The 27,044-nt window shown below is 49.1% G+C and overlaps 1 protein-coding gene across 16 annotated transcripts in view; it reads right to left on the reverse strand.

Annotated features, from left to right (window-relative positions):
* LOC140398474 (coiled-coil domain-containing protein 9B-like) overlaps window positions 1–27,044 on the reverse strand; it is a 426,742-nt gene that overhangs the window by 140,601 nt on the left and 259,097 nt on the right. For all 16 annotated transcript variants that reach the window (XM_072487250.1, XM_072487265.1, XM_072487233.1 and 13 more), the window contains one exon: window positions 475–586. In XM_072487250.1, coding sequence (XP_072343351.1) covers window positions 475–586 — 112 coding nt within the window. The remainder of the gene's footprint in view (window positions 1–474; window positions 587–27,044) is intronic.

Raw genomic sequence — 27,044 nt, forward strand, 5'->3', positions numbered from 1 at the left:
CATGAAATAAGTGGCCTTCAACAGCCACAGCAATAAATGTGTCAGATGTAAATTTAGCCACAGGAGGGTTTTTCTCCTGATCCCTAGTAACTTCAGTTTTACTTGGGTTACTTGGTGCCACATTTGATCAAATTCTGCCATATCAAAACTTCATGGTTAAAAGATAAAACCCAACTTCTAAAGTATTGCACATCAGATTCTCAGTGACCAGTTTGGGAAAATTAAAAATAAATGTTGAAAGGCCAATCACTCATTTTTGCTTAGAGTGTGTTTCCTGTACCGACCCCAACAGGTTCTTGACCAGTGTTAGAAAATGTTCCAGACCAATCTATCCCTTTAAAAAACAGGCATTTATGATGGTAACTTCAATAGCAACTTGGAAAAGGTTCCAAAAGCTTTACGTTGTATACCAAGAAACAATGGTGAATCGCCCAACAGAATATTAAGTCAATGCCCTTTCGCTGTTGCACTTACTTAAAGCTTCTGGCTCTTCCAGTCAGTCTGTCTTTGCCCTTTGACTTACTGCTATCTGTAGCTTCAGACCACGGAAACAATTCTTTGGTCTTGCCGGAATGATTTCCACCATCTGAAAATTAGTAGCACACATTTAAGGAATAGCATCAGATGGAAAACACATTTAACAATTTTCACTGGGTTTAAATTCGTACCATTTTTTCACATGCATACTTCATAGAATATTCTCTAACTATGTTACTAGGCTTTGCAAATAGCTTTGAAATATATATGCCATTACTCAATTTATGAAAATATATTATTTTTTAATAAAAAAGATGCTTCCTTGTGGCATGAAACAGAAAAGAATCATATTGTACAAAATATCACTTTGAGGAAGCAAAACGTGCATATGTCTGCGGATTGATTGTACTGCTCACTGCCAAATACAACAATGCCAAATTCAGGAATAATTCATTTTGACTTTTTCCACTTTTGTTACCAGCCAAATGGCTGATAATGCTCATCGGATTCTATTTTGGCAATCCTTCAGCATAGCAATACCTCACAGATTATGTTTTCAGAACAATGTATGAAAAATACTTAGCACGCAATAGTTATCCCAGAATCAGCGGAAGATTCCACTGCTACATCATTCGGAAGGGAAGAAAGCTCCTGCCCAAAGACTAAGGATATCATACATTATTAAAGATAATAACTAGTTTCAGTGTCTTTCCATAAACGTTTCTGATCTACAGACCAATTTCTTTCTGATTAAACATTTGGGGAACCCAAACCTTGACCATAGCAAACTTATTCCTTTGCAAAAACTTTGAGGTGGCAAATTCAATTAAGATACTTTAATAAGATGAGATTGTTCAGCACTCAGGCATTTAACTTGGCAGGACATAATGGTATAAAACCGAATATTTTGTCTTTTCTAGTGAAACTTTAGTGCGTCTCCCACTGATGTGATGCATCAAGTGCATTAGTGTAGTGTAGTGTAGTGGGTAGTCGGTTCGCTTGTCACCTCTTGATTTCAGCTCCCACCGCTGGCTACCGGTACAATTATTGTGAAAAGAGACCAAAGTGCCTGAGCCTCTCCTGTACGTGGCTTAGTCATTAGCAAGCCTTATGTGGTATCATCCTATAGTGACATAATAAAACTGCGGACCCAAGCTAAACTACAAGGGGTTTGGAGGAGACCTGGTCCCCAGATGCGTGACATACAGGCTCATCGGCATGTAGCTTTACTCTGATGTCCACAAACCAGGCCAGAAGTTATGGTAAATTGCCTTGTGGGTGTCTCAGGAGACAATGTGGCTAAGGGAGTTTAGCCTGTCAGGAAATCCGGAATGGAGTCTTGTAGGCATCTATCAAGCAGCTTTTTGGAAACTCTCGTGGCAGAGCTGGTACCAAACAGTACTGGTTTCATCCTTTCCTTTGGACAATACCAGCAATGCTGAGAGGGTTACCCTGATGCTTGGGCAACTAAGGGTTTTCATGTGATTTTCCCAGGCTCGCATCCTGTAGAGAGCACTCCAGCTTCATGGTTTTTTGTTAGCACAACACGGGGAGAAACATTTCCCGGTGATAAGCTCTCGCTCGATTGGCATAGAGCATGAGTGCCGGGGGGTTACTTCAGATGGTGGGAGAAATCATTGCATCTCATTGTATAGCTAGCAGCTGCAATTAAAAAACCTTCTGAAAAAACAAAGTGAAGGATGGGGTTTTATGCAGAAATGATAAACGTTATAATCATCAGCTGAAATAACTCAGTTGAGAGAGCATTAGATTGAAGATCTAAAGGTCCCTGGTTAAATCCAGGGTTTCGACATTAAGCTGCATGATGGCTTTCCTCACTATCTGTCAAGTTGCCTTGTATTTTATAGAACCAAAAGGGGCAAAATTTCAGGTTTTGTTTTGGTCTTATTTTGTACTGGTGAATATTTTTGATGGTCACTTTCTAAAAGGGTTCACAGTCTGCCATACCGGTCCCATTTCTGTGTCAATTTTAAGGTGCACAATTGGAGTTATTGATCTAAGCTGGGCAACCCCAGTCAGTTAAGTGCTGTCCACCATGGCCAACTTGCTTCCATTGGGTGCTTGGAACTTAGAGATTCATTTTTCAAAAGGAGGCTTTGCTAATCTATGCAGGCAAGGCAAACTCAACAAAGAAGACACCAGTCTTTTGAGTTGCAAGCTGGAACATAAGGACTATGTATCGTGCCTTACCAAAGACCTTCAGAAAGTTGATGATGCATGCAAGTCATCTGTGATCATCACAGAACTTACAAATTTCAATGTGGGTATTGCTGTATTGCAAGCAACTAGATTCATTCAAAATGGAACTCTTAAAGAGAAATCATTACCCATTCCACTGGCAGGGAAATATTCAAGAGGCAACTAGTGAGCATGGACTGAACTTTGCTGTAAAAAATACTCTATTTGCAAAGACTGAACTTCCCCACTGAAGGATCAGAGAAGCTACTTCTGCTTGGGGCCCAGTTCATCTTGTGCCTTAATGCCCCGATACTCGCCTCCACCTAGATATCAAGGATCCTTCATTTACTCCTTTTAGAAAGTGGGCAGCGAGGTATAATAATGGTTAGCACATTTGCTTCACAGCTCCAGGGTCCCAGGTTCGATTCCGGCTTGGGTCACTGTCTGTGCGGAGTCTGCACATCCTCCCCGTGTGTGCGTGGGTTTCCTCCGGGTGCTCCGGTTTCCTCCCACAGTCCAAAGGTGTGCAGGTTAGGTGGATTGGCCATAATAAATTGCCCTTTATGTCCCCCAAAAAAGGTTGGGTAGGGTTGCTGGGTTAGGATGGAGGCTTAAGTGGGGTGCTCTTTACAAGGGCCGGTACAGACACGATGGGCCGAATGGCCTCCTGCACTGTAAATTCTATGATCAATTCTGAGGCACTTACATTGCCATTAGCAGAATTCTCAGCACCGGCGGACTGTAGTTTCCAGGTGATTTCAACGCAAAAACCCACACAGCTTGCATAACGTGCATAGGGACCAGGGAATCGGTAAGATGAATATAAATGGACAGAGGTTACTGGAGCTATGCACCTCTGTGATGAACAGCTATTTCCAAACTAAGCCATGCCACAAGGTGTCCCAAAGACATAAGAGATCGCATCAATGGCATCAGCTAGATCTCATGATCACTAGATGTACCACCTTCAACAGTGTTCTCATCACTTATAGATATCGCAGCGCTGACTGTGGCAGTGACCACTCCCAGACTTCAGCCAAGGAAATAATAGCACTCCCAAGAAACATTATCCTTGGATCAACGCCGACTCAAAGGACCCAGGATATCCTCAATGTCCTTGATCTGGCTCCTTCTGCACTGTAAATTCTATGATTCTATGATGTATGAAGGGATCAAGAAAACAAAAGGCCAAGCAGCAATGAAATCAGCCCCCTTGAAGACAAAGACAGAGAGGATCATCACCTGAACTTAGTATGCAGATAGGTAGAGTGTGTCTTCAAACTTTACGCAATGGAGAACATTGTCAGTGGAGAGGTTTTCAGAACCAGACTTTCCTGTCAAGGCGGACCTGACAGCAAGCTCACCAGAGTAGAGCTCAACAAGGCCATTGTCCATTTTGCCATTGGTAGAGCCCCAGGAAACAATAGCATTCCATCTAAAATAATCAAAAGTGGAAAACTACCACTGCTGCAGAATTTGCATGAACTTTTGTGGCTCTGCTAGAAGGTAAGGTTTGTGCCTCAAAACATGAATGATGGAAAAATAGTCACCTTGTAAAAAAACAAAGGAAATCGCAGTGACTGCAACAATATCAAGGCATCTCCTTGTTAAGTACTGTGGGGATTATCTTTGCTGACATGGCTGTGACCAGTTTGCGGATTCTGGCATCACGTATCTACCCTGAGCGTCAGTGTGGCTTCAGAACCGAAGGTTCGGCAGTTAACATAATTTCTTCACTTCCTCAGGTAGAGGAGAAATACCACAAACAGCACAGACCATTCTACATTGCTTTCATGGACCTAACCAAGGCCATTCACCTGGTCAAGAGGTGGAATCTGTAAACAGCTTTGGAAAAGATGCTGCCCGTGTGGACTCCTGGCTTTAAATCCCTATTTGCACAAAAACATGCACAGTTTCAACAGAGCATCATCAGAGGTTCTCAAGATCAGCAGTGGGGTAAAGTAGGGCTGCATCCTGCTGCCAACTTTCTTTGGCACATTTTGCTGTTCTTTTTTTAATAAATGTTTTTATTGACTTTCATGTTTGTGCAGAAGGAGACCATTCGGCCCATCGAGTCTGCACCGACCCACTTAAGCCCTCACTTCCACCCTAACCCAATAACCCCTCCTAACCTTTTTGGACACTAAGGGCAATTTAGCATGGTCAATCCAGCTAACCTGCACATCTTTGGACTGAGGGAGAGAACCGGAGCACCCGGAGGAAACCCACGCAGACACGAGGAGAACGTGCAGACTCCGCCACACAGTGACCCAGCAGGGAATCGAACTTGGGACCCTGGCGCTGTGAAGCCACAGTGCTAACCACTATGCTACCGTGCTGCCCTAGTTATCATTGGCAAATTAAAGTTGTATTTTTACAAATTTCCATCTGGGGAGGGGTTGATCCCCCCCCCCCCCCCCGTACAGAGTATGACATGTGTCTCTGTTGCCTGTCTTATGCCTTGCCGGTTTTTGCCCCCCCCCCCCCTTCTCCTCCCCCATTCTTTCCTTTACGTTTTTGTGGCACATCTGTGCTTCCCCCCACCGCTCTATTGGTTGCTGGCTATGAACAGATCTTGGAACAAGTTGGTGAACGGCTTCCAGGTCTTGTGGAAGCCCTCTTCCCACCACGGATAGCGAATTTTGTTTTGTCCAGTCGGAGGAATTCCAACAGGTCAGACGGCCAGGCTGCAGCTTTGGGTGGTGCTGCCCAATGCTACTTGGGTCTTTGTCTTTCTTGGGTATCAGCGAGATTGAGGCTTGTGTTACCGTTGGTGGCAACATGTCCCTTGCTAGCGAGTGTGTGAATATCTCCCGCAAGTACAAGGCCAGTGCTGCCGTGAATGTTTTGGACAAGTCCGCCGGGAATCCATCTGGTCCCGGTGCCTTCCCCGCTTGCATAGAGTCAATACTCTCCATGACTTCCCCCAATTCTAGCGGTGCTTCCAGCCACCGTTTCTTATCCTCTCCACGACTGGCACGTGTAGTCTGTCGAGGAACTGCTTGTGGTAAACCACTGTAGTGTATAATATGTGTATTGTGGTAAATGGCCACTGTATTATATGTAATGTGGTAAACCACTGCCTGATGGCTCCACCTCCCCTCGGGCCTGGTATAAAGTGGCTGGTCTCCGCCTCTGATCCAGTTCGGGATCAGAGGCCAGGAGGCTTTCAGTTTAGTTTATTAAACCCTCAGTTACGTTCACTACTCATCGTGTGTTCATTGATGGCATATCAATTGAATACACTAAACATCTAAAATGAATTCATCACTCAAGCCTAATCGCCTGGTAGCCACAGGTAGACAACGCCACTGCAACATTCGAGCACTGGCTAAGCTGCTTCGAAGCGTACCTTGGATCTTTCACCAACCTCCAAAAGAAGCAGATCCTCCACGCACGGGTGAGCCCGCAAGTCTTTCTTCTCATCAGGGACGCCCCCTCGTATACGGAGGCGATAATGCTGCTGAATGAACAATATGTTAAGTCTGTAAACGAGGTGTATGCAAGGCACCTTCTTGCCACGAGACGACAACACCCTGGGGAATCACTAGCAGAATTCCTGCGTGCCTTGCGGGTACTCTGCCGGAACTGTGACTGCCAGGCGGTATCGGCTACCCAACACGCGGAGCTGTTGATCAGGGACGCTTATGTCACAGGCATCAAATCAAACTACATCCGCCAGCGAGTGCTAGAACGGGGTACACTCGGCCTCCTAGAGACAGTGCAGCTCTCAAACTCGCTGGAGGTGGCCTTCCAGAACATGGAGGCCTACACCTCCGACCGCGCAGCACCCTCGTGGACCTCATGGGCGCCGCCATCATCCGACCCGGGTGCGGCGCAAGCCTGTGCCGCACAGCAGCCCGCCAACGTCGGAAGCCCGAAGTGCTACTTTTGCAGCCAGATAATCATCCCAGATAACGCTGCCCTGCACAGAACACGACCTGCAACGGGTGTGGGAGGAAGAGCCACTTTGCGAAAGCCTGCCAGGCCCGATCTCTCCCTAAAGCTTCTAGGCCCAGTAGCGCTGCCTGCTGCCTGTCGGGGCTGCCCCCAGCTGCTGCGCCACCCGCCATGTGCGACCCGTGGCCGCCGCCATCTTCGATTTCGGCAGCCATGTGCGACGCATGGGGGCTGCCATCTTTAACACCATCTTGTACACCACCCGCTACGCCCGCCCAGGGGGGCCGCCATCTTTGACGCCATCTCCGATGCCACCCGCCACACGCAACCCATGGGAGCCACCATCTTTGACGCCATCTCCGATGCCACCCGCCACGCGCGACCCATGGGGGCCACCATCTTGGGACCACTCCACAGCCTCCCGGGAGCTCTGCTCACCCGATTGTACGCTGGCCGCCGCTACCTCAGACCGGCCTACCCATCACCTTCCGAAGCTCGCCTCCATCACGCTCGACCAGTCCCGGCCTCATCACCTCACAAAATCTATGATGACCGTCCGGATCAACGGGCACGAGACGGCCTGCCTTTTCGACTCCGGGGGCACAGACAGCGTCATACATCCAGATATGGTAAGGCACTGCTCCCTCCCAATTTTACCCGCAACCCAGAAAATCTCCCTGGCTTCCGGATCCCATGCAGTAGAAATCCGGGAGTACTGTATCGTGACCGTTGCTGTACAAGGCGTAGAGTATGCTAACTTCAAACTCTACGTCCTTCCCCATATCTGCGCTGCCCTATTACTGGGGCTCGACTTACAGTGCCACCTCGAAAACCTTACTTTAAAGTTCGGTGGACACCTGCACCCCCCTCGCCGTCTGTATTCTCGCGACACTTAAGGTCACCCCACCCTCGCTAACCTCACCCCGGACTGTAAGCCCATCGCTACTAGGAGCAGACGATACAGTGCCCGGGACAGGGCCCTTATCAGGTCGGAGGTCCAACGACTCCTATGAGAGGGGATCATTGAGACTAGTACCAGCCCCTGGAAAGCCCAAGTGGTGGTCGTCAAGACTGGGGAGAAGCACCGGATGGTCATCGACTACAGTCAGACCATCAACCGGTACACGCAGCTCGTACGTACCCCTCCCCCGCATATCTGACATGGTCAACCAGATTGCGCAGTATCGAGTCTTCTCCACAGTTGACTTGAAGTCCGCGTACCACCAACTCCCTATCCGCCCAGAGGACCGCCAATACACTGCCTTCGAGGCAGATGGCCGCCTCTACCACTTCCTCAGGGTCCCCTTCGGCGTCACCAATGGGGTCTCGGTCTTCCAACGAGAAATGGACCGAATGGTTGACCAGTATGGGCTGCGGGCCACGTTCCCGTACTTAGATAATGTCACCATCTGCGACCTTGACCAGCAGGGCCATGACGAAAACCTCCGGCACTTCCTCCACACCACTAAACTCCTGAGCCTCACCGAAAATAAGGAAAATGCGTTTTCTGCATAACCCACCTAGCCATCCTTGGCTACGTTGTGGAAAACGTTGTGGAACTCCCCCTCCGCCACTGCCCAAGGCCCTGAAGAGATGCCTGAAGTTCTTCTCTCATATGCCCTGTGGGTCCCCAATTATGAGGACAAGGCCCGTCCACTTATTAAATCCACCATTTTTCCCCTGACGGCTGAGGCCCGCCTGGCCTTCAACCACATCAAGGCAGATGTTGCCAAAGCCACAATGCACGCTGTGGACGAGTCCATTCCGTTCCAGGTGGAGAGCGATGCGTCGGACTTCGCGCTGGCCGCTACACTCAACCAGCCGGGCAAGCCCGTGGCTTTCTTCTCCCATACCCTCCATGCCTCGAAATTCGACACTCCTCCGTCGAAAGGGAAGCCCAAGTTATTGTGGAAACTATGCGACATTGGAGGCATTACCTGGCCAGCAGGCAATTCACTTTCCTCACAGACCAACGGTCAGTTGCCTTCATGTTTTAACAATACACAGTGGGGCAAAATCAAGAATTACAAGATTCTGAGGTGGAGGATCGAGCTCTCCACCTATAACTATGATATCTTGTATCGACCTGGGAAGCTCAATGAGCCCCCAGATGCCCGATCCCGCGGTACATGTGCCAGCGCACAAGTAGACCGACTTCGGGCCCTCCACAATGACCTCTGTCACCCGGGGGTCACCCATTTTTTCCACTTCATCAAGGCTCTCAACCTGCCTTACTCCATCGAGGAGATCAGGACCATGACCAGGGACTGCCAGGGCTGCACGACAGTAAACCACTGCCCGATGGCTCCACCTCCCCTCGGGCCCGGTATAAAGGTGGCTGGTCTCCGCCTCTGATCCAGTTCGGGATCTGAGGCCAGGAGGCTTTCAGTTTTGTTTATTAAAGCCTCAGTTACGTTCACTACTCGTCATGTGTTCATTGATGGCATATCACTGCTCCATCCTCAAGTCCCCCTCGGGGGGCTCAGAGGTGTAGAAGGCCTCAAACGCTTTGTTAACCATTTCCAGCTCAGCTACCAGTTCCTAATCTGTGCTATTTCCCTTGTGATTTCCTGCTTAACCAGCTAGTGGGCCAGCAGGCGGTTAGCCTGGTTTCTGTGTTCATAGAAGATCCTCTGCATCTGGCTGAGTTGGCTCACTGCTTTCCAGTGGAGAGTAGGTCAAAGTCCATTTGTAACTTTTTCCTCGCTTCCAGAAGCTATACGGTCGGGGCCACGGAGTATTGCAAGCTACGTCCAGGGTGGAGTCGACCAGTTGTTGCCTAGCCACAGTGGTTAGCACTGCTGCCTCACAACTCCAGGGACCCAGGTTCAATTCCAGCCTTGGGTGATTGTGTGGAGTTTGTACGTTGTCCCCGTGTCTGTATGGGTTTCCTCCAGGAGCTCTGGTTCCTCCCACAGTCCAAAGATGTGTGGGTTAGGTAGATTGGCCATGCTAAATTATCCCTTAATGTCCAAGGATGTGTAGGTTAGGTTATCGGATTACGGGGCTAGGGAGAGGTGGACATTCGTAAATGGGCAGAGTGCTCATTCATAGTTTGATGCAGACTTGATGGGCTGAATGGCCTCCTTCTGCACTTTAGGGATTCAATGATGACAAAGATCTCCGGTTCGCAAGAGGTGAAACCCCCAGCGGGCAGGAGATTAGTTTACTGGATGTGACTGCACAGGAGGCTCAGACTTTCCTGTCAGGTTGTCCCCTGACATATGAAATCTCCTGAAACTTTGTCTCCTGTCAAACAGACTAGGTGGACATACATTTCCAGTACCGTCAAGCTCACAACAGCCCTGCATTTCTTTGCCTCAGGCTCCTTCCAAGGATTTTCTGGTGATATCTGTACAATCAATTAGCTCCACACAAGTGCAAACATGCCTGCAAAGGCAGCCAACTACATCCATTTTGCTATTTATGAGTCCAAACACAATGAAATGGCCTTCTGATTTGCTGCTCTGGCTGGATTGCTAAAGGTGCAGGAGTGATAGATTGTGCACGGATGTGCCCCAGATAACCCAGCAGTATTTATCTATTAATGTTCAGCTGTTAATCACTGAAAGATCATGCATGTCTGCACAAGGTATCAAAGATGTTGCCATGATGTCACAGGTCTTTTTACTTTCAAACAAGCATCTGTGGATGAATCACTGAACAAATTGTTGAGATGCTAAATATAAAATTCAGGTGGCTGGACTGCCCTAGGGCACCATTCACTATGCAGAGCAAGGGTTTCCAAAATGGCAGTGGCATGCTGCAATCTAGTCAATAATCCATCTCTCTCATAGATAACCTTTGCTCGCCTTTAACTTGTCATACTATTTTACAGAGGTAGGTCACTTGATGGGCAACAATGGGAAGATGAGATAATGGAGCTTTGAAATAAAGTTTATGCTCCACATACATTGAACAGAAATGTGACAATTTAACATGTTTTATATATTCAACTGAACACCCATGTGCCACTACAAATCCATTTTCTTCCTTTACCTGTAACTCCCAAGAAGTGCAAACCTGTGGTTTCAGCAGAGCTAGAGGCAGGATGGTAATTCCCCAGCTCTGACTGCTCAGGGGCATTTGGCTGATATTTTTTGGACTTTGGAACCCATGAGAACAAAGACTGCTCCATTTGCATTTATACATCAACAGATTCAGCCATCACGACAGAAGGTGGTAGCACGTGGGGATCTGATTAAGGTAGGAATAAGGGACCAAAGGCGGAAGCACTTTGAGCAGAATCTCCAATTCCACATGCTCTTTCTCCATCTTCCCTCTGATGGCTCATTAACGCTTCCAAGAGCTTGAGAACGCTCTGACATACTTCAATGAAGAGCCGAACAGCCAAGGCAAAGCATTCGGCGACCCTATTTAAAGCTGAAGATGGAGTGTGTAAATTGGTCAGGACTTGGTTGCCTGCCATGTCTGATACATGGGTGGTTTCCCTTTGCATGAGCATATCATCAGCATGAAGGCCTGAAACATCATGGTTGACACGCTAGAAAGAAACTAGCTCAATCGCTCTTTATTCATGCACATTGCCCATGGAAAGACTGACAGAATTTCATATATTGGACAGAATTTAATCTCGGCAACAGGGGTCTGGCCCACCATCTGGAGAGTTGCTGAGAGGCATTGGGGAAGGCCTGGCGTATCAAGTATCTATTCTGTGGGCACAGTCGGGCCTACCCCAGGAATAAGGTACCTGGGGTGGAAATCCCGGCCCTTGAGAGATACTGGCCAATCAGAGGCCAGAAACTACACTGCAGGCAATGCCACCGGGAACAGTGGAGGTGCTGACAAAACACACACCGGTGGCCCAGGATCACCAAAGAACCCAAGGTCAAGGGTGATTGAGGACAGTGATCGCAGGATGGGTGTTTGGAGGCACGGGAAGTGGGGTGGCATTCAGCAGTCCGGCACCCTTGCTGAAGCTAGGGTCCCTTAATCAGGCACTGATCCAACATGGGTTTGTTTGTCAGGATTTCTACGTGGCAACATCCCTGCCCACTCCCGGCAGAATGAGGCCCTTAAGTGGGCCTACATGAGCCTTCCTGCCCAAGAATGAGGCGGAGGTAGGAAGATTAGTCCCCAGCCAGCACCCTCGCTCCAATTCAAGTTCATCACCAGGAGTGAGGGGCATTAAATTTCACCCATTGCCTACTGTTTCTTCAGAATTGCCCTTTTTGTTGATGACCTCTGAGATTCAGAGGCTACATACAGAGAGAGCTTGGAGGGTGCAAAGATTATTTTGCACTGCTCTTATTTGTCTCCATCAACTGGCTCTCTGCCTCTCCCTGGTGTACTGTGTTGTCAGTTGTCACCTTCTGCAAGGAAAGAAAGATACCTAGGAGTGTGAACTATGCAGTTTTTTGAGATGATGGATGGACAACATTTTAGAGAGTCACATTTTGGTCATGTGCAATAAGGATGAATATCGGTGGTGGCTGGTCAGATGGGGGTATGAGGAGCGGCTTTGAGAGCGAAGGGTACAAGATCTGTTTGCAGCAGAAGGCCAGGGAAGGCAGAGTTGGGGAGGTTGTACTTGAATATGGCATGTCACTCATGGCCTGGCTCATCAGGGGTCATTCAATCTCTTCCTTCACTGTATTCAGGAGCACGGCACCACATTCGTGCCATTGACCTAATTTCCCACTTCTAGCCATGCCTGCTTGATTTCTCCCATTTGTTGGGAACAGAACCTCCTGACTTACAGGAGAGAGGATTGCTGCTTTGTGTTGATAAATACAATCAGTATATCAATTTCTTACATTTCAATTTCCACTGGCTCTAACACGCTTTGAAAAGTCCGGTGGTCACAAAGAGAACTGTATACATGTATGGCTTAATTTTTCTTTTCACTTGCAATTACATCTTATTGAAGCAATTTTTTTTTTTAACATCAACAGAGAAATGTTTACTATGGTAACTTTGTAAACGCAATGCCTAAGCCAAATATCCATTTTTAAACCTATTTATTGCCTCTTTGTGTCAGCTGTGACTCAGTTTAGTTTGGTCTTTCGAAGGATGTGGCGTGTCACTGGCAAGGATAGCATTTGTTGCCCATCCCCAATTGCCTTGGCTGGTGGCCAGCCGCGTTCTTGAACTACTGCAGTCCATGTGGTGTTGGCACACTCCCAGTGCCATTAGGGAGAGTCCGGCAGGATATTGACCCAGTGACAGTGAAGGAACGGTGATATTTGCAAGTCAGGACGGTGAGTGACTTGGGAGGGAAACTTGTGTTCCCATGGTGTTCCTATGCATCTGCTGCCCTTGTTCTTCCAGATAGTAGAGGTTGCGAGTTTGGAAGGTGCTGTTGAAGGTGAGTTGCTGAAATGTATCTTGTATATGGTACACACAGCAGCCATTATGTTCTTGGTGGTGGAAGTTGTTTAAGATAGCGGATGGGTTACCAATTAAGCAGCTTGATTTGTCCAGGTGATGCTGAGCTTCTTCAGTGTCATTAGAGTTGCACTCATCCAGGCAAATGTTGAGTAACTATCAGACACCTGACTTGTGCCTTGTAGATAGTGGACTGGATTGGGGGAGCCATGAGATGAGTTACTTGCCACAGAATTCCCAGCATCTGACCTGCTCCTGTACCACCAATATTTCTATGATTGATTCAGTAAAATTTCTGTTTAATTGTAATCTCCTAATGTTGATAGTGGGAGATTCACAAATGCTAATTGCTTCCAAATGGGAGTAGATCCTGTTTCGAAGAATTCTCTCCAGTAATTTCCCTACCACTGAAGTAAGGCTCACCGGCCTGTAGTTCCCTGGATTATCCTTGCTACCCTTCTTAAACAGAGGAACAACATTGGCTATTCTCCAGTCCTCCGGGACATCCCCTGAAGACAGTGAGGATCCAAAGATTTCCGTCAAGGCCTCAGCAATTTCCTCTCCAGCCTCCTTCAGTATTCTGGGGTAGATCCCATCAGGCCCTGGGGACTTATCTACCTTAATATTTTTTAAGACACCCAACACCTCGTCTTTTTGGATCTCAATGTGACCCAGGCTATCTACACACCCTTCTCCAGACTCAACATCTACCAATTCCTTCTCTTTGGTGAATACTGATGCAAAGTATTCATTTAGTACCTCGCCCATTTCCTCTGGCTCCACACATAGATTCCCTTGCCTATCCTTCAGTGGGCCAACCCTTTCCCTGGCTATCCTCTTGCTTTTTATGTACATGTAAAAAGCCTTGGGATTTTCCTTAACCCTATTTGCCAATGACTTTTCGTGACCCCTTCTAGCCCTCCTGACTCCTTGCTTAAGTTCCTTCCTACTTTCCTTATATTCCACACAGGCTTCGTCTGTTCCCAGCCTTTTAGCCCTGACAAATGCCTCCTTTTTCTTTTTTGACGAGGCCTTCAATATCTCTCGTTATCCAAGGTTCCCGAAAATTGCCTTATTTATCCTTCTTCCTCACAGGAACATGCCGGTCCTGAGTTCCTTTCAACTGACACCTGAAAGTCTCCCACATGTCAGATATTGATTTACCCTCTAACATCCGCCCCCAATCTAGGTTCTTCAGTTCCCGTCTAATATTGTTATAACTAGCCTTCCCCCAATTTAGCACATTCACCCGAGGACCACTCTTATCCTTGTCCACCAGCACTTTAAAACTTACTGAATTGTGGTCACTGTTCCCGAAATGCTCCCCTACTGAAACCTCTACCACCTGGCCGAGCTCATTCCCCAGTACCAGGTCCAGTACAGCCCCTTCCCTAGTTGGACTGTCTACATATTGTTTTAAGAAGCCCTCCTGGATGCTCCTTACAAACTCTGCCCCGTCTAAGCCCCTGGCACTAAGTGAGTCCCAGTCAATATTGGGGAAGTTGAAGTCTCCCATCACAACAACCCTGTTGTTTTTACTCTTTTCCAAAATCTGTCTACCTATCTGCTCCTCTATCTCCCGCTGGCTGTTGGGAGGCCTGTAGTAAACCCCCAACATTGTGACTGCACCCTTCATATTCCTGATCTCTACCCATATAGCCTCACTGCCCTCTGAGGTGTCCTCCCCTAGTACAGCTGTGATATTCTCCCTAACCAGTAGCACCACTACACCACCCCTTTTACATCCCCCTCTATCCCGCCTGAAACATCTAAATCCTGGAACGTTTAGCTGCCAATCCTGCCCTTCTCTCAACCAGGTCTCTGTAATGGCAACAACATCATAGTTCCAAGTACTAATCCAAGCTCTAAATTCATCTGCCTTACCCGTAATACTTCTTGCATTAAAACATATGCACTTCAGGCCACCAGACCCCCTGTGTTCAGCAACTTCTCCCTGTCTGCTCTGCCTCAGAGCCATACTGGCCCTATTCCCTAGTTCTCCCTCAATGCTCTCACCTTCTGACCTATTGCTCCCGTGCCCACCCCCCTGCCAAACTAGTTTAAACCCTCCCGTGTGACACTAGCAAACCTCGCGGCCAGGATATTTATGTCTCTCCAGTTTAGATGCAACCCGTCCTTATATAAGTCACACCTGCCCCGGAAGAGCTCCCAGTGGTCCAGATAACGGAAACCCTCCCTCCTACACCAGCTGTTTAGCCACGTGTTTAGCTGCTCTATCTTCCTATTTCTAGCCTCACTGGCACGTGGCACAGGGAGTAATCCCGAGATTACAACCCTAGAGGTCCTGTCTTTTAACTTTCTGCCTAGCTCCCTGAACTCCTGCTGCAGGACCTCATCCCCCTTCCTGCCTATGTCGTTAGTACCAATATATACCACAACCTCTGCCTGTTTGCCCTCCCCCTTCAGGATGCCCTCTACCCTTTCGGAGACATCCTGGACCCTGGCACCAGGGAGGCAACATACCATCCTGGAGTCTCTTTCACGTCCACAGAAGCGCCTATCTGTGCCCCTGACTATAGAGTCCCCTATGACTATTGCTCTTCTGCGCTTTGACCCTCCCTTCTGAACATCAGAGCCAGCCGTGGTGCCACTGCTCTGGCTGCTGCTGTTTTCCCCTGATTGGCTATCCCGCCCGACAGTATCCAAAGGGGTATATCTGTTTGAGAGGGGGACAACCACAGGGGATTCCTGCACTGACTGCCTGCCCTTTCTGGAGGTCACCCATTTCTCTGCCTGTACCTTGGGTGTGACCACATTTATATAACTGCTATCTATGACGCTTTCCACCACCTGCATGCCCCTAAGTGCATCCAACTGCCGCTCCAACCGAACCATGCGGTCTGTGAGGAGCTCCAGTTGGGTGCACTTTCTGCAGATGAAGCCATCCGGGACGCTGGAAGCCTCCCGGGCCTGCCACATCTCACAGAGCACTGCACCCCTCTAATTGACATTGCGTCAATTAATTAGTAAATTAAATTTAAAAGTTTCAAAAAAAGTTACTGTTAACTATATGTTTCCTAGCACTAGATTTCTACTATATATGTGAAAGCTAAATACAGTACTCTCCGATCTCTGGCTTAGATACCCCTCTAAATTATAATTAAGTAAATATGTTTAATTAGTTTACCAATGCTTAATTTCTAAAATTTAGTGTAGATTCCCAACCAGCCAATCAGGCCATAGCTTTTCTGTGATGTCACTTCAGTTCCCCCCCCCCCCCCCCCCCCCCCCCACACACACACACAATTTGAAAAGGTAATAAAAGTAAAAATGAGTAAAAATCACTTACTTACCTTCCGAGGGTCTCAGATGCTCTCTGGTTCTCTCCCTGCTGATTAAAAGTTACAGACCAGAAGAAAGAGAACAAAACAGTCGAGAAAAAGCACCTTCTCCCACTCTGCACCGAATTACCTCACTGCACCAAATTACCACATTCCAAATTCCCACTCTGGATGTGTCTCACTCAGGCTGTGTGTCTTTGACCTGCGCAGTAGTCGTGAAAAATGCCAAATGTAATAAATAATACAAATCTTTTTTTCTCCTTCCCTCCTAGTCCCCCCCCCCCCCCCATAGAATGGAAAAGCTAAGTTTGAATCATTTGTCAGGTTGGAAAACCCGAAAGAGCGAATGTTGTCCAGAATTTAACTGCAGGCCGCTTTAAATTTGTCCAGTGGGGTTACACCCAAAAGCAGCTTGATTGTGGAATTATGCCCACAGGCAGCTAAAGACCTTTCAGTTGGGGAGCCGGCTTGACAGGGGTGAAGCCTATTAGAGCAAGTAGGTCTGGTGAATTGGAATAGTGATAGGGGGTGGGGGGTGGAGTCCAACTGTAAGAGAGAGGAATAAATAGTGGTCTGGAAGATTGGATGGTGGAGGGGGGTGCATAGGAAAACTCCTCATTTGGGGAGAGAGGGCCTCATGATAGTCAAGGTTTATTGGGTAGCTTGTTGAGCCTGGAGGAAACACTCCTGCTCCTCTGGATCCACAAGCAGTGCTGCTATGGAATAAGCTCTTCTTGCCTTCTAACAGCCATCTAGTTTCCCAAAGCTTGGGAAAGTAGAGGTCTGTGGGTAAAAATAAAATGATTGTCCTATGCGGACAGTAAGGAAGGGGGACTCTGTGGAAAAATATACGGACAGCTATTGGACAGAGCCCGAACACCACTGCACTAGACCAGACGGAAATGGGAGGACGAACTGGGGACAGAAATGGGGTGGGGATTCTGGAGCAAAGCACTGAGCAGGGCCAATACCACCTCCTCCTGTGCAAGTCTCAGCCTCAAGCAGTTCAAAGTGGTGCATAGAGCACACCTGACCTGAACCCGAATGAACAGGTTCTTCCTGGAGGTGGAAGATAAATGTGAATGAGGCAATGTCCAAGGTTGTGGGGGTGAGGGTGAAGCCATGCCCAAATGTGGCAATCTTCAGGGTATCAGAGCAGCCAGAACTACACATGGGGAAGGGGGCCGACGTCCTAGCTTTCACTTCCCTAATCGCACGCTGGAGAATCCTGCTCGGCTGGCGATCAGCAGCACCACCCCTGGCTTGCAGACCTATCTGAATTTCTCCACCTGGAGAAGGTCGTCCCCAGGTCCCTTAAGGTTTTGGCTATGGTGAAACGTTTGGGGGTTTATAGGACGTATGGGAGGGGCAGACTCTTGGCAGTTTGAGACGCCGACGGCAAAGGAGTTTTCATACTTCTTGCATGTGCACCAGGTGTACTCTCGGATAGATTTATTTGTACTGGATAAGATGCTGTTGGTGGGAGTGGTTATTGCAGTGTATACGGCGATCGTGGTTTCTGACGATGCCCCACACTGGGTGAATCTGTAGGTAGTGCGAGGGAAGGCTCAGCGGCTGCATTGGAGGCTGGATATGAGATTGTTGGAGGACAATGGGGTCTGCAAGCGTGAGGGCATCCATTCCAAATTATATGGAGCTGAATAATGAAGGAGAGATCACTGCTTTCATGCTGTGGGAGGCATTGAAGGTGGTAGTAAGGGGAGAATTAATTTTGATTCGGGCACATGGGGAAAAAATGGAATGGGAGAGGCTGAGGTTGGTTGACGACATCCTGAGGGTGAACCGGGGATATTCGGTAGGAGAGACAAAGGCTCCAGATGATGTTTGGGCTGGTGTCCATGGGAAAGGCAGTAGGGCAGCTGCGAAGGGTCACTGGGGTGGTTTGAGAGTTTGGGGGGGAAAGCGAGTACGATATTGGCGCATCAGTTGAGGAAGCAGGCAGCGGCAAGAGAGATTGGAAGAGTGAGGGATGAGAGAGGCACAATGGTGTCAGAGCCGGAGGGGGTGGATGGAGTTTTTGAGGCTTTCTATCGAAAGCTGTATAAATCAGAGCCTCCGACCGGGGAGAAGGGCATGAGATGGTTCTTGGATGGGCTGGAGTTCTCGAGAATGGAGGAGGAGAAGATGCAGGGATTGGGGGCCCCGATTGGGCTGAAGGAGGTGATGGACAGTGTGGGCTCGATGCAGGTGGGGAAGACACTGGGTCCAGATGGGTTTCCAGCCGTGTTTTATAAGAAGTTTGGATCAAAGCTGGAACCTCTTGCTTGTTGGGATGTATAATGAGTCAATGGTCAGGGGGGAACCTCCCCACCACGTTGTCGCAGGCGCCTATAGTACTGATTTTAAAGAAGGACAAAGACCCGGAGCAGTGTGGGCCATACCGTCCAATTTCACTGTTAAATGTGGATGCAAAGTTGTTGCTGAAGATGTCGTGGACAAAGGGTTGTGTGCCAGGTGTGATAGGGGAGGACCAGGCGGGGTTCGTGAAGGGGTGACAGCTGTCGGCGAATGTACGCAGACTGGTCAACGTTATCATGATGCTCTTGGAGAGGTAGGAACTGGAAGTGGAAATGGCGCAGAGATGGTGTTTGACCGGTTTGAGTGGATATTTTTGTTGGAGGTGTTGGGTTGGTTTGGGTTCAGGCAGGGGTTTATAGTTTGGGTTTGGCTGTTGCACAAGGCGCCGAAGGCTAATGTCCGGACAAATAGGATTAGTTTGGAGTACTTTAAACTAGTATGGCAGGGGGGTGGGCACGGGAGCAATAGGTCAGAAGGTGAGAGCATTGAGGGAAAACTAGGGAATAGGGACAGTGGGGCTCTGAGGCAGAGCAGACAGGGAGAAGTTGCTGAACACAGAGGGTCTGGTGGCCTGAAGTGCATATGTTTTAATGCAAGAAGTATTACGGGTAAGGCAGATGAACTTAGAGCTTGGATTAGCACTTGGAACTATGATGTTGTTGCCATTAGAGAGACCTGGTTGAGGGAAGGGCAGGATTGGCAGCTAAACGTTCCAGGATTTAGATGTTTCAGGCGGGATAGAGGGGGATGAAAAGGGGAGGCGGAGTTGCGCTACTGCTTCGGGAGAATATCACAGCTGTACTGCGGGAGGACACCTCAGAGGGCAGTGAGGCTATATGGGTAGAGATCAGGAATATGAAGGGTGCAGTCACAATGTTGGGGGTTTACTACAGGCCTCCCAACAGCCAGCGGGAGATAGAGGAGCAGATAGGTAGACTGATTTTGGAAAAGAGTAAAAACAACAGGGTTGTGGTGATGGGAGACTTCAACTTCCCCAATATTGACTGGGACTCACTTAGTGCCAGGGGCTTAGACGGGGCGGAGTTTGTAAGGAGCATCCAGGAGGGCTTCTTAAAACAATATGTAGACAGTCCAACTAGGGAAGGGGCGGTACTGGACCTGGTATTGGGGAATGAGCCCGGCCAGGTGGTAGATGGTTCAGTAGGGGAGCATTTCGGTAACAGTGACCACAATTCAGTAAGTTTTAAAGTACTGGTGGACAAGGATAAGAGTGGTCCTAGGATGAATGTGTTAAATTGGGGGAAGACTAATTATAACAATATTAGGCGGGAACTGAAGAACATAGATTGGGGGCGGATGTTTGAGGGCAAATCAACATCTGACATGTGGGAGGCTTTCAAGTGTCAGTTGAAAGGAATTCAGGACCGGCATGTTCCTGTGAGGAAGAAGGATAAATACAGCAATTTTCGGGAACCTTGGATAACGAGAGATATTGTAGGCCTCGTCAAAAAGGAAAAGGAGGCATTTGTCAGGGCTAAAAGGGTGGGAACAGACGAAGCCTGCGTGGAATATAAGGAAAGTAGGAAGGAACTTAAGCAAGGAGTCAGGAGGGCTAGAAGGGGTCACGAAAAGTCATTGGCAAATAGGGTTAAGGAAAATCCCAAGGCTTTTTACACGTACATAAAAAGCAAGAGGGTAGCCAGGGAAAGGGTTAGCCCACTGAAGGATAGGCAAGGGAATCTATGTGTGGAGCCAGAGGAAATGGGCGAGGTACTAAATGAATACTTTGCATCAGTATTCACCAAAGAGAAGAAATTGGTAGATGTTGAGTCTGGAGAAGGGTGTGTAGATAGCCTGGGTCACATTGAGATCCAAAAAGACGAGGTGTTGGGTGTCTTAAAAAATATTAAGGTAGATAAGTCCCCAGGGCCTGATGGGATCTACCCCAGAATACTGAAGGAGGCTGGAGAGGAAATTGCTGAGGCCTTGACGGAAATCTTTGGATCCTCACTGTCTTCAGGGGATGTCCCGGAGGACTGGAGAATAGCCAATGTTGTTCCTCTGTTTAAGAAGGGTAGCAAATATAATCCAGGGAACTACAGGCCGGTGAGCCTTACTTCAGTGGTAGGGAAATTACTGGAGAGAATTCTTCGAGACAGGATCTACTCCCATTTGGAAGCAAATGGACGTATTAGTGAGAGGCAGCATGGTTTTGTGAAGGTTTCGAGGAGATCACTAAGATGATTGATGCAGGTAGGGCAGTGGATGTTGTCTATATGGACTTCAGTAAGGCCTTTGACAAGGTCCCTCATGGTAGACTAGTACAAAAAGTGAAGTCACACGGGATCAGGGGTGAGCTGGCAAGGTGGATACAGAACTGGCTAGGTCATAGAAGGCAGAGAGTAGCAATGGAAGGATGCTTTTATAATTGGAGGGCTGTGACCAGTGGTGTTCCACAGGGATCAGTGCTGGGACCTTTGCTGTTTGTAGTATATATAAATGATTTGGAGGAAAATGTAACTGGTCTGATTAGTAAGTTTGCGGACGACACAAAGGTTGGTGGAATTGCAGCTAGCGATGAGGACTGTCAGAGGATACAGCAGGATTTAGATTGTTTGGAGACTTGGGCGGAGAGATGGCAGATGGAGTTTAATCCGGACAAATGTGAGGTAATGCATTTTGGAAGGTCTAATGCAGGTAGGGAATATACAGTGAATGGTAGAACCCTCAAGAGTATTGAAAGTCAAAGAGATCTAGGAGTACAGGTCCACAGTTCATTGAAAGGGGCAACACAGGTGGAGAAGGTAGTCAAGAAGGCATACGGCATGCTTGCCTTCATTGGCCGGGGCATTGAGTATAAGAATTGGCAAGTCATGTTGCAGCTGTATAGAACCTTAGTTAGGCCACACTTGGAGTATAGTGTTCAATTCTGGTCGCCACACTACCAGAAGGATGTGGAGGCTTTAGAGAGGGTGCAGAAGAGATTTACCAGAATGTTGCCTGGTATGGAGGGCATTAGCTATGAGGAGCGGTTGAATAAACTCGGTTTGTTCTCATGGAACGAAGGAGGTTGAGGGGAGACCTGATAGAGGTCTACAAAATTATGAGGGGCATAGACAGAGTGGATAGTCAGAGGCTTTTCCCCAGGGTCGAGGGGTCAATTACTAAGTGGCATAGGTTTAAGGTGAGAGGGGCAAGGTTTAGAGTAGATGTACGAGGCAAGTTTTTTACGCAGAGGGTAATGGGTGCCTGGAACTCGCTACCGGAGGAGGTGTTGGAAACAGGGACGATAGTGACATTTAAGGGGCATCTTGACAAATACATGAATAGGATGGGAATAGAGGGATACGGACCCAGGAAGTGTAGAAGATTGTAGTTTAGTCGGGCAGCATGGTCAGCACGGGCTTGGAGGGCCGAAGGGCCTGTTCCTGTGCTGTACATTTCTTTGTTCTTTGTTTGTACTTTGGGTTATACCGGGGGATGAGGCAGGGGTGCTCGCTTTATCCGCTGCTTTGCTCTGGCGAGAAGAGTCGTTGGCAATGGCGCATAGGGCGTCGAGCAGGTGGAGGGGGGTCGAGCACAGGGTCTCTCTGTATGCAGACAATGTTGTACGTTTCCGAACCGGTGAGGAATTTTGATAGGATCATGGGGAGTTTGGCCGTTTCTCAGGTTATAAATAGAACAAGGGAAAAAGCGAGATGTTCCCGATAAATGCCAGAGGGCAGGAGAGGAGGCTGGGGCTGTTGCAGAGGTGGTAGAGGTGAGTTTCCACTATATTGGGATATAGATGGCACGGTGTTGGGCCAGCTGCATAAGTTGAACTTGAGACGGCTGGTGGAGGGTATGAAAGCAGACTTCAAGAGGTGGAATGAGTTGCCATCGTCTTTGGCAAGGCATGTACAGACGGTGAAAATGACGCTGCTGCCCAAGTTTCTGTTTGGATTTCATAACCTCCCCATCTTTGTTGCAAAGTTATTTTTTAGAAAGGTGAATGGGATGATTTAGAGGTTCATGTGAGCCGGGAAGGCCACTGGCGAGGCTGGATACAAGGTTCCGGGGGTGGCGGCACGTGGGGAAGAGCACTTCAGGGATTTGTTTGTGGGAAGAAGGTTTACAGGCGTTGTGAAGCTTGAGGAGACGTATCAGTTGCCTAAGGGAAATAGGTTCAGGTACCTGCACATGAAAAAAATGAAATGAAAAAAAAACATGAAGGACTTTATTAGAAAGAGGTGCCGTCCTTTCCGGAGCTGCCACCTCTGGTGCTGCAAGACAAGTTGTTGTCCCAAGTATGACATTTGGGAGGGGAGAGTGGCGGATATATATGGAGAGCTGATGGATAGGGAGGATGCTCCTGTGGAGTAGGTCAGACTCAAGTGGGAGGATGAGTTGGTGGCTGGGGTGTGGAGGGAAGCCCTGCGGAGGTGAATGCTTCCCCGTCGTGTACAAGGTTAAGCCTCATCCAATTTAAGGCGGTGCACAGATCCCACGTGACGGTCTCGAGGATGAGCCGGTTCTTTTCAGGGGTGGAAGATAGGTGCGTGTGGGGGAGGGGGCAGGCAAAACATTTGCATATCATAGGATCACTAAGGTGTAGAAGGAGGCCGTTTGGCCCATCGATCCTGCACTGGCCCTTGCAAAGAGCACTCTACTTAACCCATGCCTCCACCCTATTCCAGTAACCCTACCTAACCTTTTTGGACACTAAACGGCACTTGCACATCTTTGGACTGTGGGAGGAAACCAGAGCTCCCGGAGGAAACCCACACAGACAAGGGCAGAAAGTGCAAACCTACACAGTTACCCGAGGCCAGAATTGAACCTGGGTCCCTGGAGCTGTGAGACAGCTGTGCTAACCACTCTGCCACCATGCCGTCCATGTGTTTTGGACGTGTCCGAGGTTGAGGGGGTTCTGGAAGGGGCTGTTTTCCGAATGTCGGAAGATCTGGGAGTTCAGGTGGGGAGAGAGGCCGATGTCTTGGCCTTTGCCTCCCTGAAAGTCCGGAGACAGTTTCTGCTGAGGTTGCGGGACTCAAAGCCTCCAAAGGCAAATGTATGGGTGAGTGACCTGGCAGAACTTTTGTACCTGGAAAAAGTCAAGTTCGCAAAACATGGAGTCAAAGAAAAAAAAAAAAGAGGAGCTCACCTGACAAGGTGTGGCGGTGGTGGGAAAGAGATGGGATAGAGTGGGTTAGGATGGAGGAGAAATCTTGTAAAGGGTCTAGTTTGAGGGATGTGGTGACGGCAGCGTTGCCAATGGCTCGGAGTAGGTATTCAGGGAGCCCGGTGGTACAGTCCACAGTGAAGATATGGAATCAGTTGAGGAGGCATTTTAGGGTGGAATGGATATCTGTGTTAACTCATTTGTGCAAGAATCACGGGTTTGAGCCGGGGGGTGGGGGAAATAGTGTATATAGGGGGTGGATGGAAGTGGGGCTGGTCAAGGTGATGGATCTGTATTTAGAGCAAGGGTTCGCCAGTCTGGAGGAGCTAAGGGGGAGGGTAGAGCTGCCGAGGGGGAGCGAGTTCAGGTATCTGCAGGTTAGGGACTTTGCGCGAAAGGTCTGGAGGGGGGTTCCCTAGTTTGCCAGGATATACCCTGGTGGAGCGACTGCTGCTTCCGGATGTGGAAGGGGAGGGAAGAATTGGGGATACATACAAGTGGCTGGGGGAGCAGGGAGGCGAGCGGCTGGTGAAGATCAAGGAGAAATGGGAAGCGGAGTTGGGAGGGGAGATCAATATGGAGTATGGAGTGAGGGACTGCGTAGGGTAAACGGGACCTCCTCTTGTGCAAGGATGAGCCTGATACAGTTGAAGGTGGTGCACATGACTCGGGTGAGAATTAGAGGATTCTTTCAGGGGGTAGCAGGTGAGTGTGAGCTGTGGGCAGGGGCCACGAATCACGCACCCATGTTTGGGGTTGTGAAAAGTTGGGAAGATTCTGGGCGGGAGTGTTTGCGGTTTTAGCCAAGATAGTGGAGGAGGAGGCGGACCCGGACCCTGTGGTGGCGATATTTGGGGTTCCAGAGAAGCCAGAGCTCATGGAGAGGAGGAAGGCCGATATTGTGGCCTTCGCCTCTCTGATTACACGGCGGCGAATTTTGTTGGAGTGGTGGTCGGCATCGCCACCGGGGTAGCGGCTTGGTTGGGTGACCTGTACAACTTCCTGTGGTTGGAGAAGATAAAGTATGAGTTCAGGGTCTCTGCAGAGGTTTGGCTTTTGTATATGTGAAAAATGGCTTCTATAAATATATATATTTTTAAAATCTAGGTGACAAATAAACAAGTTGATCAAAGGTTTCTCTAGGGAAATTTCTACAATTCAAAACACATGAATAGAGCTGTTGTTTTGCTAAAAATCTGGCAGTGATCACTAAGGGTGCGATCAAACGGCCACGCAGCGCACGAATAAACAGCGTGCCGTGACACAAAGTGACCGCTAGAAGCTGGGAGACCCCGCTCCCAGAATCAACATGGCTCGTAATGCCTCACGAGATCTAACGCAATCTCGTGAGATGTTGCAATGTAAATTCCCCATTGTGGGCGGGGTAAAGTTTTGGCAAAGCTGCATATTAGAGCGAGACAGTTAGTCTCACTGTAATATAGTCTCCCGAGGCACCCAAGGCTTTGAGATCTATCCCCTACGCCTTGGGCGAGTGCCGTTCAGTCCTGGTCTCCACAAATGGGGACCAGACAGAACGGCACTCATGGGCCTCTCCCAGGAGATTGGAGTCCTCCTGGTGCTTTGGGCAGGGTTGCACCCCAGCACTGCTGGTGCCATCTGGGCATCATGGAACTGCCAGGCTGGTAATGCCAAGGTGTCCAGGTGACATTGTCAGCTGGCGGGGCAATGCCAAGGTACCAAGTTGGCATTGTCAATGTGCCAAGTGGCATTTTTCACGTGGTGCCGATCGGGCCAGGCGTGCATGTGTTTGGGGGGGGGGGTTGGGGGTCTCGTCAGGGGCTTCAGAAATCGGGACGCCGTTCCTCAGTGCAAAAAACAGGGCTGTGTGTGGCCTCACATTATGCGGTGAGGCCCCCCTATCTAACCCGAGTACCGTTTGATAACGTTGTGTTTCTTGCCGTTCGGAGCGCCAGGAAACATGTTAAATGTGCTCGCTGTGGGACTTTGCTCCCATTTAATTAAGTCGCGCCCTATATCTCTTGCAAATGTGTAAACAAAACACAACTTAATTTCAAAATCGTGGGCGAAATTCTCCCCCAACAGCGGGAAGCCCGCCGACTGGCGCCAAAGCCGGCGCCAATCAGACGGGCATCGCGCCGGCCCAAAGGTGCGGAAGGCTCCGCATCTTTGGCGGCCTAGCCCCAACATTGAGGGGCTAGGCCGACGCCGGAGGGGTTTCCGCCCCGCCAGCTGGCGGAAATGGCGTTTGTTGCCCCGCCAGCTGGCGCGGAAATGCGGCGCATGCGCGGGAGCGCCAGCGGCCGCTGTCAGTTTCCCAGCGCATGCGCGGGAGCGTCAGCGGCCGCTGTCAGTTTCCCAGCGCATACGCGGGAGCGTCAGCGGCCGCTGTCAGTTTCCCGCGCATGCGCAGTGGGGAGAGTCTCTTCCGCCTCCGCCATGGTGGAGGCCGTGGCGGAGGCGGAAGGGAAAGAGTGCCCCCACGGCACAGGCCCGCCCGCGGATCGGTGGGCCCCGATCGCGGGCCAGGCCACCGTGGGGGCACCCCCTGGGGTCAGATCGCCCCGCGCCCCCCCCCCCCAGGACCCCGGAGCCCGCCCACGCCGCCTGGTCCCGCCGGTAAATACCAGGTTTGATTTACGTCGGCGGGACAGGCAATTCCTGGGCGGGACTTCGGCCCATCCGGGCCGGAGAATCCAGCGGGGGGTCCCGCCAACCGGATTCCCGCCCCCGCCCAATCTCCGGGAGCGGAGACTTCGGCGGGGGCGGGATTCACGGCGGCCAACGGCCATTCTCCAACCCGGCGGGGGGTCGGAGAATGACGCCCCGTGTCTTTGATGTATTTTGCATTTACACTCTGGGGATTACAAGAGTAATATTAAGAGCATATTACATTTTACAATCAAGTGCAGTGACATACATGGATTCACAAAATATCTGTCCTTTTTTTCTATTTTTAATGCTGATCGTAATTTCTTAGATTTCTTCATTGGGAAAGGAAATGTAGCTTTGCCCCAACTGCAGGAAAATTCTCCATTTGAGGTTGTGAGTCATGCAAATGAAGGAAGTTGCACGTACAATAAGCAATCTTGTGTTGTGTTCGTAAACGTGAGCAATAGACACTACAACTGGTCTCAGTGTCCTGGGCTATACAGTGCGGAAAATGAAATATGAAACAAGTTCCTACTTCATATCACTATCCAGCAAATCTTTCTCAAAAGTTCATGGATCAAGAATAGGTTGACATTAGGTTCAGTGGAGATGCCCCTTCAGTTCAGCTGCATCTAACACCACCCCAACTCATCCATCAACAAACAACACGTGCGGCACGGTAGCACAGTTGTTAGCACTGTTGCTTCACAGCGCCAGGGTCCCAGGATCGATTCCCGGCTTGGGTT

This window comes from Scyliorhinus torazame, chromosome 2 (genome assembly GCF_047496885.1).
Source record: "Scyliorhinus torazame isolate Kashiwa2021f chromosome 2, sScyTor2.1, whole genome shotgun sequence".
NCBI lineage: Eukaryota > Metazoa > Chordata > Chondrichthyes > Carcharhiniformes > Scyliorhinidae > Scyliorhinus > Scyliorhinus torazame.